General features: G+C 46.8%; 1 protein-coding gene across 1 annotated transcript in view; it reads left to right on the forward strand.

The window, feature by feature from the left end:
* Nucleotides 1-17,599, forward strand: part of MDGA1 (MAM domain containing glycosylphosphatidylinositol anchor 1) — a 245,798-nt gene that overhangs the window by 128,092 nt on the left and 100,107 nt on the right. The window contains exons 11-12 of the mRNA XM_089658457.1: nt 2,938-3,207; nt 7,663-7,814. Of these exons, the coding sequence (XP_089514583.1) occupies nt 2,938-3,207; nt 7,663-7,814 (422 nt within the window). The remainder of the gene's footprint in view (nt 1-2,937; nt 3,208-7,662; nt 7,815-17,599) is intronic.

Genomic DNA, 17,599 nt, shown 5'->3' on the forward strand with positions numbered 1-17,599 from the left:
GCGGCCTTCTCCCCGTCTGTGATATAATGGATGTTTTTAATAGCGCGGCCTCTGGCAGAGGTTTATTTCCGAGTTGACCGCACGGCGCAGACATGAGTAATGAAGACCCCCGCGCTACGGCAGCATGAATGCAGCTGCTGGGAAGCCACGGCGGTGCTGGAAGATGAAACCGTTCGAGAACCCGGGAGGTCAGGAAGTGCGAGTGCATTAGATGCTGACCACCTTCACCCCTCCGCTGAGAGCTCGCTGCTATTAACGCCGTATATCAAGGCGTACAAACAACGCCGTAACGCACAGGACACCGCCGTGCATGTAACTCAGAGAAGAAATCGCCATTTATTGCACTGGTCCAGTGAAGAGAAGCTGGGGAGGCGACGGGTCTCTATTTCTGCGGGCAATTTATCACAAATTGTAATGTTTCCAGCAATGCCGGCACAGCCTGTATCATCCATTTCACCCAGAGATAGCCATGCAGTTTTGAGTGGAATGCCTAAAATTTATATTCAGTGCTGTACAGAGAACACTGAGCCAGTCCCATCAGTCTCTGCACCAGAGGAGCTTACACTCTGATGTCCCCTCCCCCACAGTCACATCAGTCTCTGTACCAGAGGAGCTTACGCTCTAATGTCCCCTCCCCCACAGTCACATCAGTCTCTGTACCAGAGGAGCAACCACTCTAATGTCCCCTCCCCCAAAGTCACATCAGTCTCTGCACCAGAGGAGCTTACACTCTAATGTCCCCCCACAGTCACATCAGTCTCTGCACCAGAGGAGCTTACACTCTAATGTCCTCCCACAGTCCCATCAGTCTCTGTACCAGAGGAGCTTACACTCTAATGTCCCCATGTCTTATACTGCCCCATGCCTGAAAATGCTTCGGCAATGTGATGGCAGAGGAAATTAAGTCTCTTCCTAGGAAGGCCCTGGAGAGGAGGGTTGTTGAATCCACCATTAGTGATCCATTTTCCTTGAGGGATTGCCCAGGCCGGTTATGAGGGAGGGTCTGCGTTTGATGAATCTGGAGAGAATCCCTTTAAAGTTTCAGGATTGGGCCTGGCTCTCGTTCCATGGCAGACTCTATGTGAAGGGTAACCTGAAGCATCGCTCTGCGGAGAACCGTGGTTGTCCAAGAGTGGAGTGCGGTGGGGTGGAGGAGACGATGGACCATTTCTTGCTTCAGTGCCCCTTCAATATAGAAGTCTACAAGCGGGTGGGTGGGGCTCTGGGGATCCCTTTCCTTTCCAGCTTGTGTTACATGGAGTGGTCTTACGGAGCCTTTCAGACTCACCGGGACTTTGCTTTTGAGACACTTTTTCTAGTTAGCTTAGTAGTCCGTTACTACACGTGGAATGTACGGTGTCAGGTTTCCATTCGCAAAAAAGTCCTTCCTGTCGAGGTGGTGGTGAACAACATTCTGGGTGAGGTTGGGAAGATTTGGGCGGCCGGGAGCCTGGCATGGAGGAATGTCAGGTCCCCGTAGCTGCTGTCTGTCAGTCTCTGGGGGCGTGTCTTCTCTCTCTGTCCTTTCACGTCCCCTAGATTTTTGTAAGATCAGATTTTTGAAGAAAGGCTGCATGCATGGGATCAATGTATGGGATCAATGTGTGGGATCAGTGTATGGGATCAATGTTTCATCGTTTCTTATCCTGAGGGGGGGTTTAGGTGACGGTCGGGTTGTGTTTTGCATAATTTAGTAAGTTTTCAGATAATTAAATTATGTTTCTTTGTATATAGTTCTATTTATGTTATTTACAGAAAAAAAGCCATTTTCTTTTCTGTTATTTGCTGATGTAAGCTTGTTTGGTTTTGTTTATTTAGATAGATATATATTAATTTTTATTTTTTGTATATATGTAAATATGCTTTTATTAATAAGCTGTATGTTTGCAAGATTTTAAATAAACAAAAATGTACACTCTAATGCCCCCCCACAGTCACACACTATCATTGTTATTATTATATATTTATATAGCTCTGACATATACCGCAGTGCTGTACAGAGGACACTGAGCCAATCACATCAGTCTCTGTACCAGAGGAGCTTACACTCTAATGTCCCCTCCTCCCACAGTCACATCAGTCTCTGTACCAGAGGAGCTTACACTCTAATGTCCCCTCCTCCCACAGTCACATCAGTCTCTGTACCAGAGGAGCTTACACTCTAATGTCCCCTCCCCCACAGTCACATCAGTCTCTGTACCGGAGGAGCTTACACTCTAATGTTCCCTCCCCCACAGTCACACACTATTATTATACATTTACATAGCTCAGACATATACCGCAGTGCTGTACAGAGGACACTGAGCCAGTCACATCAGTCTCTGCACCAGAGGAGCTTACACTCTAATTTCCCCTCCCCCACAGTCACATCAGTCTCTGTACTGGAGGAGCTTACACTCTAATGTCCCCTCCCCCACAGTCCCATCAGTCTCTGTACTGGAGGAGCTTACACTCTAATGTCCCCTCCCCCACAGTCACATCAGTCTCTGTACCCGAGGAGCTTACACTCTAATGTCCCCTCCCCCCACAGTCACATCAGTCTCTGTACTGGAGGAGCTTACACTCTAATGTCCCCTCCCCCACAGTCACATCAGTCTCTGTACTGGAGGAGCTTACACTCTAATGTCCCCTCCCCCACAGTCACATCAGTCTCTGTACCCGAGGAGCTTACACTCTAATGTCCCCTCCCCCACAGTACCATCAGTCTCTGTACTGGAGGAGCTGACACTTTAATGATATTTCACAGAGAAGTAAATGAAATGCACAGATGATATAACGATCAGAAATGCATTTTATTGGTTTATTTTACTTGATGACTTTTTGTTTCTTTTTGTAGAATATAAATTGATGCTTTCGGTGTGTTTTCTTGAATGAATTTCACTGTCTCTAGGAATTGTATGAAATGTCAGAAGGTAATCTTTCGCTGTTCTCTTTCAGTTGCCCCAGTGGTGGAGCCAAAGTTTCAGGACATCCGGCAGGCGATGAAGCGCAGCGTGTCGCTGCGGTGCAACATGCTGAAAGGGAGCCCGGTGAAAGTGGCCACCGCCGTCTGGAGGTTCAACCGGAATCTTCTCTCTGGTCCCGCCATAGAACAGCAAGAATATTCTGAGTACAAGATACCCAGCATGAGCCAGGATGCCAGCGGCACCTACGAATGTACCATCTCTAACGATGTGGGCTCTGACACCTGCGTCTTCCAGGTGACCGGTGAGTCGGGAGGCAGTGTTGTCTTTCTCCTTACAAGATGGATTTTATGTAGCCAAGGCTATTCAGGGTTCTTTAAATTGTTTGGTCCTTCAGCTGCAGTCCAGTTTCTTACCCAAATATTTTATTGTAGTGTTACCGAGTAGAGATTGACAAAAATACTAGGCTGGTCATAGACCAGGGGTGGCATTACACAATTGGCAGTCGCCAAAACCCTTAGCCAATGGGATGAACGAATCAACAGAGCGTTAAGCAGATTTTGTCTTTGGGTCCAACCACCATTAGGACACCACAGATGATGCTGCAGTTTAATATTGGCCAGTGGCAGGACAAATTAGGATGATGGATGTTGACAACTCTTGAAATTCAGTGCAAACAGGATCTTCTACATCTGATTTTCAAAACAAAGGGCCAGTTTACTGTTCTACAGGCTTTAGGGGGGCTGGACTGTGGCTGGAGTAGAAAATGCCCTGCCATCAATGGGAGTAATCAATATCCCATCATTGGTTTTAATATGAGGGATAGCGCCCCATTGTTGGTATCAGTTAAAGGAATAGTACCCCATTGTTTGTATTAGTTGGAGGGATAGCGCCTCATTGTTGGTATCAGTTGGATGAATAGCGCCTCATTGTTGGTATCAGTTGGATGAATAGCGCCTCATTGTTGGTATCAGTGGGAGGAATAGTGCCCCATTGTTGGTATCAGTGGGAGGAATAGTGCCCCATTGTTGGTATCAGTGGGAGGAATAGTGCCCCATCATTGGTGTCAGTGGGAGGAATAGTGCCCCATTGTTGGTATCAGTGGGAGGAATAGTGCCCCATCATTGGTGTCAGTGGGGGGAATAGTGCCCCATTGTTGGTATCAGTGGGAGGAATAGTGCCCCATCATTGGTGTCAGTGGGAGGAATAGTGCCCCATGGTTGGTATCAGTGGGAGGAATAGTGCCCCATCATTGGTGTCAGTGGGGGGAATAGTGCCCCATTGTTGGTATCAGTGGGAGGAATAGTGCCCCATTGTTGGTGTCAGTTGGAGGAACAGTACTCCATTGTTTGTATTAGTTGGAGGGATAGCGCCGCATTGTTGGTATCAGGTGGAAAAATAGTGCCCCATTGTTGGTATCAGGTGGAGGAATAGTGCCCCATTGTTGGTATCAGGTGGAGGAACAGTGCCCCATTGTTGGTATCAGAGGAATAGTACCCCATTCTTGGTATTATTTGGAGGAAAAGTACCCTGCTGTCAGTATAGTTTGGATGAATAGTGCCCCATTGTTGGTATCAGTTGGAGGAATAGTGCCCCATTGTTGGTTTTAGTTACAAACAATGGGGCACTATTATTCTAACAAAAACCAACAATGGGGCACTATTCCTCCAACTAATACCAACAATGGGGTACTATCCTTCCAACTGATACCAACAATGGGGCACTATTCCTCCAAACTATACTGACAGCAGGGTACTTTTCCTCCAAATAATACCAACAATGGGGTACTATTATTCTTTCACCCCCTTCCAGTCCGGACACTTTCACCCCCTTCCTGTCCAGGCCAATTTTCAGCTTTCAGCGCTATCACACTTTGAATGACAATTGCGCGGTCATGCAACACCCATATGAATTTTTTTTGACAGATAAAGCTTTATTTTGGTGGTATTTATTCACCGCTGGGATTTTTATTTTGTTTGCTATATAAATGAAAAAGTCCAAACATTTTGAAAAAAAGTGTTTTTCTTATAAAATTTTGCAAATAAATATTTTATCATAAATCTTGGGCAAAATGTATTCCATTATCTTTTTAGTAAAAACAAAAATAACCCAAATTAGTTTATAACCAAAAATTATAATTTTTAACCTTTTTTTCATTTTTTTATATTATTATTTATGTGTTTTGTTTTTACATACTCTCACCCTAGCAGTACAGTGTCACCATGGTGACCCTGTACTACTTGTGGGGGATGATAAAAGCAATCATTTCTCCTTCTCTCTGGCTGCATTCTTGCAGCCATTGAGAAATACTGTGAGAGCTGTGATTGGTCACAAGGCTGTTGTGAATAGCCCTGTACCATGTGATCTCTGTGATCATTCACAGATTTCAGAAGTAGTAAGCAATGATGTCAGAAGCAACATCTTGCTTACTACTCTGTATGTGATCACTGATTGGCCAATCATTGATCACATGATCGGGACCTCGCACAGAGGTCCCGTCTGACGATCGGTATTCCACTGTGTCCGGAGTACACAGCGGGCACCGCGCTTAAAAGCATCATGGGCCCCTGGTCAAATTAATGCACTGGGGACCATACCAGCCTGTCCCAATTTGCGCTCCTACTCTCAAGGATTAAAGTATAAATAGTTGGCAGAATAAAATATATATTTATTAGTACTTTCAACCAAATTGATTTTAAACAATAATAAAACATGCCATAAATCAAAGACTAATCCTCACAAAGAGCACAGTATAGGGGGAACCAAGAGGACACAGTACTAGTTCTGGGATGCTGCCCGGGCCATCCCTGGACAGCTTAGTAAAAATCACGACTGTCCCAGCAAATCCGGGACTGTTCGCAAGTATGCTGTAATGGAGGATTATCCTGGGGCCCCCATGCACCAGAGGCCCTTGGGCAATGCCCAGAGGTGCCCAGCTATTAACCCCCCTGGTGGTATTCCCGAGTGTAGCTCGGGGTAAAGTTTCAGCACCACAAGCGGTAACCCCCCCGAGCTACACTCGGGAATACACTGCAGCGTTGCTCCGGGATCTCTTCTGCACTTACCTTGTCCTGCGCTCCCGCGATGTCCCCCCTGCAGTGTCCCCGGCAATGTCCTCCGGCCGATGCCAGCATCTGTCTTCTGAGTTCCGCTCCCTGTGAGCGTCGGGGCGTACGGGGGACGGAACTGGCGGGAAATTTGAAAATGACAAAAAGTGACATTCACTAAAATCACATAGTATAACATTCCTGTATCAAACCATTTCACATACATTTTGTCCCGAGTGCTTTGTCCGGCGCCCTGCCTGCATTTTTACTGTTCTTTCTGCCTGGAAACTGAGAAATGTCCATGGCGTCCAAAAAGCGTCCCTTTAGGTCAGACGCGGTTTTAGACCGGCTAGAGAACAGCGATAGTAAATCAGAACCACTTGCAGAATTGAGTGATAATGATTGGTGGGGGAAATTCCTCATCAGACACTGAAAACGATTCTGCGACTTTGCTCAGCGATGTGCGAACTTGGCGCTCTATTTCACATTTCAGTGTTTTTGGTTTGATTATATTATTGAATTAAATTTATTATTATTATTATATTATTATTTTTTATGATTATTTATTACATTATAATTTATGATTTCGTGTTTCAAATTTTATCCTCCCCGGGATGTTTACTAGACTCTTGTTCGGATAGATTTCAGTGAGTTATTCCTAAAAATTACAGCCTACAATAAAAAAATACATATTTCCATGCAAAAAAAGTACCGCTTTGAGCACAGAAATATGGACATAATCAGACCGCTAGGGAGGCTACGACAGCCCTGGTAATGAGCGATCTTTATTACAGGGACAGGGGCGGACTGACCATTTGGAGACTCGGGGCACTGCCCGAGGGTCCGGGGTCACTAGGGGGCCCCATGAGATGCCCCTGGTACCTTTTTCATAGGCTTTTTTGAGTTTGGGCAAGGACACAGGGGCCCCATGATCCCCTATTGCCCGGGGGCCCCATGAGTTGTCAGTCCGCCCCCGTACAGGGAGCACAAAGGGAAAGTCTCACACTGGATGACTGCACAGATTTGGAAGAAACACACAAAGCTCACCAAGATTCAAGAAGAATACACATTACAAATGTATTTAGATGATATTTGTTTTTTTTTTCTCTGAAGTTCAGCTTTAACCACCATTATCAGTAATATTCTTCTGTTAGGTGATTCATCTGCATTAGATCTAGAAGATGACGTGTAAAGGACATGTTATGGTTCATTCACCTTGCTGGCTGGTAGGTTTATTGTAGAAAAATATGTGCACAAATGAACAGATAAGAATAAAGGAACCTTCACGTGAAACATGTCAAGGTTCTCTTGATATCTATTTCTTTGTTCATACATTTTTCTACAATAAATCTACCAACAAGCAAGGGGAGTTAACCAAGAAATGTCCTTTAGCTGTCATCTTCTTGACCTCCAGCTATAGTGTCACCTTACAGGATAATATGAACAGATACCAACAAAAGCAACCCTGGCACGAAACACATCAAGGTTCCCTTGTTGATATCTGTTCTTTTGTGGATATCTTATTCTATAATTGACCTTTGGTTGAGGAAGGAGAGTGAGCAGGTTTAATTCATGGTCTGAAAGCCGCAATCGTTCACTTCCCCGAGGATACGTAGAGCCGGCTCCCTCGTGGCAGCAAGAGCTGCTCTTTCTGGTAAGTGTAACATATCTCTCTGTTCTTTGCCCCCAACAAAATCTGTTCTTCTTCCCAGGCAAAGCCTTCAGCCCGGAATTCTACTACGATACCCTAAACCCCATCGAATCCAACAAGCAGGCTAAGAACTACTCATATTTGATCCAGTGGACCCAGAAAGATCCCAGTGCAGTGGATCCAGTAACGAAGTACAGACTGGACTGGAAACCGGTAAGATCTTCATTGTTGTTGGGCCACATAAGACACTACAGCTGGCCGAAATGGCCTGATGAAGCTTGCAGTCCCCGTGAGAGTCATCGCCTGCCTAGAACCCAAAGCTGAACTAGACAGAAGTATGCACCTGAGGCCCTTGGGCAATGCCCAAAGGTGCCCAGCCATTAACCTCCCTACAGACTGGACTGGAAACCGGTAAGATCTTCATTGCTGTTGGGCCACATAAGACACTACAGCTGGCCGAAATGGCCTGATGAAGCTTGCAGTCCCCGTGAGAGTCATCGCCTGCCTAGAACCCAAAGCTGAACTAGACAGAAGTATGCACCTGAGGCCCTTGGGCAATGCCCAAAGGTGCCCAGCCATTAACCTCCCTACAGACTGGACTGGAAACCGGTAAGATCTTCATTGCTGTTGGGCCACATAAGACACTACAGCTGGCCGAAATGGCCTGATGAAGCTTGCAGTCCCCGTGAGAGTCATCGCCTGCCTAGAACCCAAAGCTGAACTAGATAGAAGTATAAAGAGAAATTTAACATGGCAATAGCTGAACATAAAAGTGGAAAATTATATGGGGATGGCCCGGGATGCTGCCCGGGCCATCCCTGGACAGTTTAGTAAACATCATGACTGTCCCAGCAAATCCGGGACTGTTCGCAAGCATGCTGTAATGCAGGATTATCCTGGGGCCCCCATGCACCTGAGGCCCTTGGGCAATGCCCAGAGGTGCCCAGCCATTAACCTCCCTACAGACTGGACTGGAAACCGGTAAGATCTTCATTGTTGTTGGGCCACATAAGACACTACAGCTGGCCGAAATGGCTTGATGAAGCTTGCAGTCCCTGTGAGAGTCATCGCCTGCCTAGAACCCAAAGCTGAACTAGATAGAAGTATAAAGAGAAATTTAGCATGGCAATAGCTGAACATAAAAGTGGAAAATTATATGGGGATGGCCTGGGATGCTGCCCGAGCCATCCCTGGACAGCTTAGTAAAATTCATGACTGTCCCAGCAAATCCGGGACTGTTCGCAAGTATGCTGTAATGCAGGATTATCCTGGGGCCCCCATGCACCTGAGGCCCTTGGGCAATGCCCAGAGGTGCCCAGCCATTAACCTCCCTACAGACTGGACTGGAAACCGGTAAGATCTTCATTGTTGTTGGGCCACATAAGACACTACAGCTGGCCGAAATGGCCTGATGAAGCTTGCAGTCCCTGTGAGAGTCATCGCCTGCCTAGAACCCAAAGCTGAACTAGATAGAAGTATAAAGAGAAATTTAACATGGCAATAGCTGAACATAAAAGTGGAAAATTATATGGGGATGGCCCGGGATGCTGCCCGAGCCATCCCTGGACAGCTTAGTAAAATTCATGACTGTCCCAGCAAATCCGGGACTGTTCGCAAGTATGCTGTAATGCAGGATTATCCTGGGGCCCTCATGCACCTGAGGCCCTTGGGCAATGCCCAGAGGCGCCCAGCCATTAACCTCCCTACAGACTGGACTGGAAACCGGTAAGATCTTCATTGCTGTTGGGCCACATAAGACACTACAGCTGGCCGAAATGGCCTGATGAAGCTTGCAGTCCCCGTGAGAGTCATCGCCTGCCTAGAACCCAAAGCTGAACTAGATAGAAGTATAAAGAGAAATTTAGCATGGCAATAGCTGAACATAAAAGTGGAAAAAAATTATATTAGGAATATATAACCAGAAGCGTAATATAATAACAAAAATGTCAAAGTGCTCACAAGATCCAGAGGCACGGGTAGATGAAGTTATAGGAAAATTAGTTTTGCCCTTGGTGGGAAAGCAGGGGCGGACTGACCATTCAGGCACTCGGGCACTGCCTGAGGGCCCGGGGTCAGTAGGGGGCCCCATGAGATGCCCCTGGTACCTTTCATAGGTTTTTTTGGGTGTGGTTGTGGGCGAGGACACAGGGGCCCCATGATCCCCTATTGCCCAAAGGCCCCATGAGTTGCCAGTCCGCCCCTGTGGGAAAGGTATGTCTTTTTTGTTAATGACACAAAGATGTGCAACAGGGTCAATATTACTGAAGATGTTTGATGTAATATGGAACATGATTTGGCATTGTTGAAATACTGGTCAAATCAGTGGAAACTGCAGTTCAATGTATCTCATTGAAAACAAATATTTGGGGTACAGTGTTGGCTAGAACTATAGAGGAAAAAGATTTGGGGGGGGGGGGGGTGCCTATCTCAGATGATTGCAATATGAGAAAACAGCTTGGCCAGGCAGTCGGGAAAGTAAATAGTTCCTGGGGACCATCACTGGAAGAATCACCAGCAGGAGGAAGGAGGTCCTGATTCCTCTATACCGGCGGTGGGCAACTGTGGCCCTCCAGCTGTTGTAGAACTACAAGTCCCATGAGGCATTGCAAAACTGAAAGTTACAATTACAGTAACAAAGGCAGAGGCATGATGGGACTTGTAGTTCACCAACAGCTGAAGGGTCACAGTTGCCCACCCTGCTCTATACAGATCTTTATATCATTAGAGGGATCACTTTCCAGAGGAAGGGGGTCCTGATTCCTCTATATAGATCTTTATATGTCTAGAGGGACCATCAGCAGTTCGACGCGTCGGGGAGATTGACTTCAAGCAGGAGGAAGGAGGTCCTGATTCCTCTATACAGATCTTTATATCACTAGAGGGATCACCAGCAGGAGGAAGGAGGTCCTGATTCCTCTATACATATCTTTATATCACTAGAGGGATCACCAGCATGAGGAAGGAGGTCCTGATCCCTCTATATAGATCTTTATATCACTAGAGGGGTCACCGGCAGGAGGAAGGAGGTCCTGATTTCTCTATATAGATCTATATCACTAGAGGGATCACTGGCAGGAGGAAGGAGGTCCTGATTCCTCTATATAGATCTTTATATCACTAGAGGGGTCACCAGCAGGAGGAAGGAGGTCCCGATTCCTCTATATAGATCTTTATATCACTAGAGGGGTCACCAGCAGGAGGAAGGAGGTCCTGATTCCTCTATATAGATCTTTATATCACTAGAGGGATCACCGGCAGGAGGAAGGAGGTCCTGATTCCTCTAAATAGATCTTTATATCACTAGATCGGTCACCGGCAGGAGGGAGGAGGTCCTGATTCCTCTATACAGATCTTTATATCACTAGAGGGGTCACCAGCAGGAGGAAGGAGGTCCTGATTCCTCTATATAGATCTTTATATCACTAGAGGGATCACCGGCAGGAGGAAGGAGGACCCGATTCCTCAATATAGATCTTTATATCACTAGAGGGATCACCAGCAAGAGGAAGGAGGTCCCGATTCCTCTATATAGATCTTTATATCACTAGAGGGGTCACCAGCAGGAGGAAGGAGGTCCTGATCCCTCAATATAGATCTTTATATCACTAGAGGGATCACCAGCAAGAGGAAGGAGGTCCCGATTCCTCTATATAGATCTTTATATCACTAGAGGGGTCACCAGCAAGAGGAAGGAGGTCCCGATTCCTCAATATAGATCATTATATCACTAGAGGGGTCACCAGCAGGAGGAAGGAGGTCCCGATTCCTCTATATAGATCTTTATATCACTAGAGGGATCACCGGCAGGAGGAAGGAGGTCCCGATTCCTCAATATAGATCTTTATATCACTAGAGGGATCACCAGCAGGAGGAAGGAGGTCCTGATTCCTCTATATAGATCTTTATATCACTGGAGGGATCACCAGCAGGAGGAAGGAGGTCTAGAGGTCTAGAGATGAGCAACAAAAAAAAGGTCTGAAGGATAAAGCACATCAGGACAGACTGCAGGAACCTAATATGTGCACAGTCTGGGGGAATGAAGGGAAAGGATGGACATAACTGAAACCTTTAAATATGTGAAGGGTGTGGATATAGGCAGGAGGGCTGGATTTTCAATGTGAAGCCAAGATCAGGTGCACGTGGACATGACCTCCAACTAGAATAGGGAAGTTCAAGCTAATCTTATAAAGTATTTTTTTTACAGAAAGACTTGATTGATTTCCATCAGAGGTAGTGGTTCAGTCAACAGTAAATGATTTGAAACGTCCTTGGGATCAAACGTAGATCTATATATAAAAAAAGAGCAAGACATTATATCTTCTCTCGCCCAAGTTTCCATTAGAGTTGATCCACTAGTGTGTCTATTGGGGGCGCTGGATGCTGAATTATATCCTCCAGGGACCTATATTATGGTCACTCGTCTTTTGTATCCTGCAAGAAAACTAATAGCTAGGTATTGGATGTCCCGTACAAGTCCAGTACAATGCCTGCCAGGAAACAATGGATGGACTATGTTAATTCTCCCCTCTTAACCCCCCTGGCGGTATTCCCGAGTGTAGCTCGGGGTAAAGTTTCAGCACCACAAGCGGTAACCCCCCCGAGCTACACTCGGGAATACACTGCAGCGTTGCTCCAGGATCTCTTCTGCACGTACCTTGTCCTGCGCTCCCGCGATGTCCCCCCTGCAGTGTCCCCGGCAATGTCCTCCGGCCGATACCGGCATCTGTCTTCCGGGTTCCGTTCCCTGCGACGTCATGACGTACGGGGGACGGAACTGGCGGGAAATTCAAAAATGTGAAAAAAGTGACATTCATTAAATACACTAAAATCACATAGTATAACATTCCTGTATCAAACCATTTCACATACATTTTGTCCCGAGTGCTTTGTCCGGCGCCCTGCCTGCATTTTTACTGTTCTTTCTGCCTGGAAACTGAGAAACGTCCATGGCGTCCAAAAGCGTCCCTTTAGGTCAGACGCGGTTTTAGACCGGCTAGAGAACAGCGATAGTAAATCGGAACCACTTGCAGAATTGAGTGATAATGATTGGTGGGGGGAATTCCTCATCAGACACTGAAAACGATTCTGCGACTTTGCTCAGCGATGTGCGAACTTGGCGCTCTATTTCACATTTCAGTGTTTTTGGTTTGATTATATTATTGAATTACATTTATTATTATTATATTATTATTTTTTATGATTATTTATTACATTATAATTTATGATTTCGTGTTTCAAATTTTATCCTCCCCGGGATGTTTACTAGACTCTTGTCCGGACAGATTTCAGTGAGTTATTCCTAAAAATTACAGCCTACAATAAAAAAATACATATTTCCATGCAAAAAAATGTACCGCTTTGAGCACAGAAATATGGACATAATCAGACCGCTAGGGAGGTTAAAGGATCAACGTACCTATCGCCATCACAACGCTCAGTGTAAATTTCGGCTTATTTGGCAGAGCTGGTTAGACACTCCTGGATTGGCCCTTCACAGTTGATATTGGATAGACTTTTGCAGATGTGAGGGATGATGACTAAACCATCACTAGAGTTAAAGTGGAGTTCCAGCCGAAAAAAAGAAAAAAAAAAATGTCAGCAACTATACAACCTTTAGCTGCTGACTTTAAAAAACAGACACTTACTTGCTCCTCGGTCCCGTGGTGTGTCCTCACCAGGGGCGGACTGACCATTTGGGAACTCGGGCACTTCCCGAGGGCCCGGGGTCAGAAGGGGGCCCTATGAGATGCCCCTGGTATCTTTCTTAGGCTTTTTTTGGTGTGGTTTGAGTGTGGGCAAGGACACAGGGGCCCCATGATCCCCTATTGCCCGGGGGCCCCATGAGTTGTCAGTCCGCTCCTGGTCCTCACCATGGCTGGTTTCACCAGCCTTCTTTTCTCCCCGGCATCTTTAGTGTAGGCACCCGGCTGTGACAGTTTGCGGCTTCACAGCCGGGTGCCCACTGCGCATGCGCGAGAAGCGCTGCACTTTGTGAATGGTTCTGTAGTCTTCTGGGACTTGTCGCATGTCCCAGAAGACTACAGGGAGGGAGGACAACTTCCGCTTCCGATCTCCTAGGCCAGGGGTAGGCAACCTGGGAGCTGCAGGACCACAAGTTCCATCATGCCTCTGCAAGTCATAGCTGTAACTGTCAGTTTTGTAATCTTTGCAATGCCTCATGGAAAATGTAGTTCCACAACAGCTAAAGAGCCGCAGGTTGCCTACCCCTGGCCTAGGCGATCGCAGCGGAAGTGGGAGCGGGTACCTGTCAAATTTGGGTACCCGCTCCCCAAAGGTGCCAATCCTTAATGGGGAGCGGGGGGACAAAGGCTTAAATCAGAACTTCCCCTTTTGGGTGGAACTACACTTTAAGGTGTATGTACCCACCTGCTGCTGTTGTTGTTTTTTGTTTCATTGCTTTGTTTCTGTGATGTAATTTGTTACAAAGTTGGTAATTCCCAGAAATGGGCTTCTATTTAATCTGACTGTTTTTTTTGTTTTGTGTTTGTATGTTCACATTACAATAATTTTCACCTTCCTGTAATCATTTGTGATACCGGGCAGCATAGTGGCTAAATGGTTAGCACTTCCGCCTGGCAGTACGCGGGTCATCGGTTGGGATCCCAACCACGGCACCACCTGCCTGGAGTTTGCATGTTCTCCCTGTGCCTGCGTGGGTTTCCTCCGGATACTCCTGTTTCCTCCCACACTCCAAAGACATGCTGGTAGGTGAATTGGCTCCTGTCTAAATTGGCCCTAGTATGTGTATGTATGGATGTGAGTTAGGGACCTTAGATTGTATGCCCATTGAGGGTTAGGGACCTTAGATTGTACGCCCCTTGAGGGTTAGAGACCTTAGATTGTACGCCCCTTGAGGGTTAGGGACCTTAGATTGTATGCTCATTGAGGGTTAGGGACCTTAGATTGTACGCCCATTGAGGGTTAGGGACCTTAGATTGTACGCCCCTTGAGGGTTAGAGACCTTAGATTGTACGCCCCTTGAGGGTTAGGGACCTTAGATTGTATGCTCATTGAGGGTTAGGGACCTTAGATTGTACGCCCCTTGAGGGTTAGGGACCTTAGATTGTACGCCCCTTGAGGGTTAGGGACCTTAGATTGTACGCCCCTTGAGGGTTAGGGACCTTAGATTGTACGCCCCTTGAGGGTTAGGGACCTTAGATTGTACGCCCCTTGAGGGTTAGGGACCTTAGATTGTACGCCCATTGAGGGTTAGAGACCTTAGATTGTACGCCCCTTGAGGGTTAGGGACCTTAGATTGTATGCTCATTGAGGGTTAGGGACCTTAGATTGTACGCCCATTGAGGGTTAGGGACCTTAGATTGTACGCCCCTTGAGGGTTAGGGACCTTAGATTGTACGCCCCTTGAGGGTTAGGGACCTTAGATTGTACGCCCCTTGAGCGTTAGGGACCTTAGATTGTACGCCCCTTGAGGGTTAGGGGCTGATGTGAATGTACAATATATATGTAAAGCGCTGCGTAACTTGACGGCACTATAGAAGTACCTGAAATAAATAAATAATAAATAAAAATACCTGAGATGTGAAACAATACGCAGGGGTGGACTGACCATTTGGAAACTCCGGCACTGCCCAAGGGCCCGGGGTCAGTAGGAGGCCCCATGAGATGCTCCTGGTACCTTTTATTAGCTTTTTCATAGGTTTTTTTTGGGTGTGGGCGAGGACACAGGGGCCCCATGATCCCCTATTGCCCGGGGGCCCCATAAGTTGTCAGTCCGCCCCTGGTCAATACGTATCCCTTTGGGTGATTGTTTATTACTCTTTACTTTCAATAAATGAGTTTGGATTAAAAAAAATAAATAAAAAGAGCAAAGGTTGCGGATTCAATGAACCCCCTTTGGTCTTTTTCTGCCATTCCTTGTCTCTATGAATTATGTCTTAGGGTGCTACAAATAACAGGTCCGGTGGCAAAAGCTCAATGGCGCACGCGTGACCTTTACACATGAGGGAAAACATGCCAAAGGTCATTCTTAGAAGCAGTCATCCTTGGTCCATTGTGTAGGACGCAGCGCTAGGATGCTACAGAACCCTCCTACAAGAACAATGCGTCTTCTCTCAAGGCTAATAATGGCTCCTAGCCAGAGGCGTAGCTAGGATATTTTGCGCCCAGGGACGAACTATAAAATCCCCTCCACGTTTAATCACATCAGTGACACCAATGATGGGGCACTATTCCTCCCAATGACACCAATGATGGGGCACTATTCCTCCCACTAATACCAATGATGGGGCACTATTCCTCCCACTGACACCAATGATGGGGCACTATTCCTCCCACTAATACCAATGATGGGGCACTATTCCTCCCACTGACACCAATGATGGGGCACTATTCCTCCCACTGACACCAATGATGGGGCACTATTCCTCCCAATGACACCAATGATGGGGCACTATTCCTCCCACTGACACCAATGATGGAACACTATTCCTCCCACTGATACCAATGATGGGGCACTATTCCTCCCACTGACACCAATGATGGGACACTATTCCTCCCACTGACACCAATGATGGGGCACTATTCCTCCCACTGACACCAATGATGGAGCACTATTCCTCCCACTGATACCAATGATGGGACACTATTTCTCTTAACTGATGCCAATGATAGGACACTATTCCTCCCACTGACACCAATGATGGGGCACTATTCCTCCCACTGATACCAATGATGGGGCACTATTCCTTCCACTGACACCAATGATTGGACACTATTCCTTTCAACTGATACCAATGATGGGGCACTATTCCTTCCACTGACACCAATGATGGGACACTATTCCTCCCACTGACACCAATGATGGGGCACTATTCCTCCCACTGACACCAATGATGGGGTACTATTCCTCCCACTGACACCAATGATGGGGCACTATTTCTCCCAACTGATGACAATGATGGGGCACTATTCCTCCCACTGATACCAATGAGGGGGCACTATTCCTCCCACTGATACCAATGATGGGGCACTATTCCTTCCACTGACACCAATGATTGGACACTATTCCTCCCAACTGATACCAATGATGGGGCACTATTCCTCCCACTGATACCAATGATGGGGCACTATTCCTTCCACTGACACCAATGATGGGACACTATTCCTCCCACTGACACCAATGATGGGGCACTATTCCTCCCACTGACACCAATGATGGGGCACTATTCCTCCCACTGACACCAATGATGGGGTACTATTCCTCCCACTGACACCAATGATGGGGCACTATTTCTCCCAACTGACACCAATGATGGGGCACTATTCCTCCCACTGACACCAATGATGGGGTACTATTCCTCCCACTGACACCAATGATGGGGCACTATTTCTCCCAACTGACACCAATGATGGGGCACTATTCCTCCCAACTGATACCAATGATGGGGCACTATTCCTCCTACTGACACCAATGATGGGGCACTATTCCCCCCACTGATACCAATGGTGGGGCACTATTCCTCCTACTGATACCAATGATGGGGCACTATTCCTCCCACTGACACTAATGATGGGGCACTATTCCTCCCACTGACACCAATGATGGGGCACTATTCCTCCCACTGACACCAATGATGGGGCACTATTCCTCCCACTGACACCAATGATGGGGCACTATTCCTCCCACTGACACCAATGATGGGGCACTATTCCTCCCACTGACACCAATGATGAGGCACTATTCCTCCCACTGACACCAATGATGGGGCACTATTCCTCCTACTGACACCAATGATGGGGCACTATTCCTCCCACTGACACTAATGATGGGGCACTATTCCTCCCACTGACACCAATGATGGGGCACTATTCCTCCCACTGACACCAATGATGGGGCACTATTCCTCCCACTGACACCAATGATGGGGCACTATTCCTCCCACTGACACCAATGATGGGGCACTATTCCTCCCACTGACACCAATGATGAGGCACTATTCCTCCCACTGACACCAATG

The sequence above is a fragment of the Staurois parvus genome, unplaced genomic scaffold (assembly GCF_062004578.1).
Source record: "Staurois parvus isolate SC_StPar_1 unplaced genomic scaffold, SC_StPar_1.0 ptg001071l, whole genome shotgun sequence".
In the NCBI taxonomy this organism is placed as follows: domain Eukaryota; kingdom Metazoa; phylum Chordata; class Amphibia; order Anura; family Ranidae; genus Staurois; species Staurois parvus.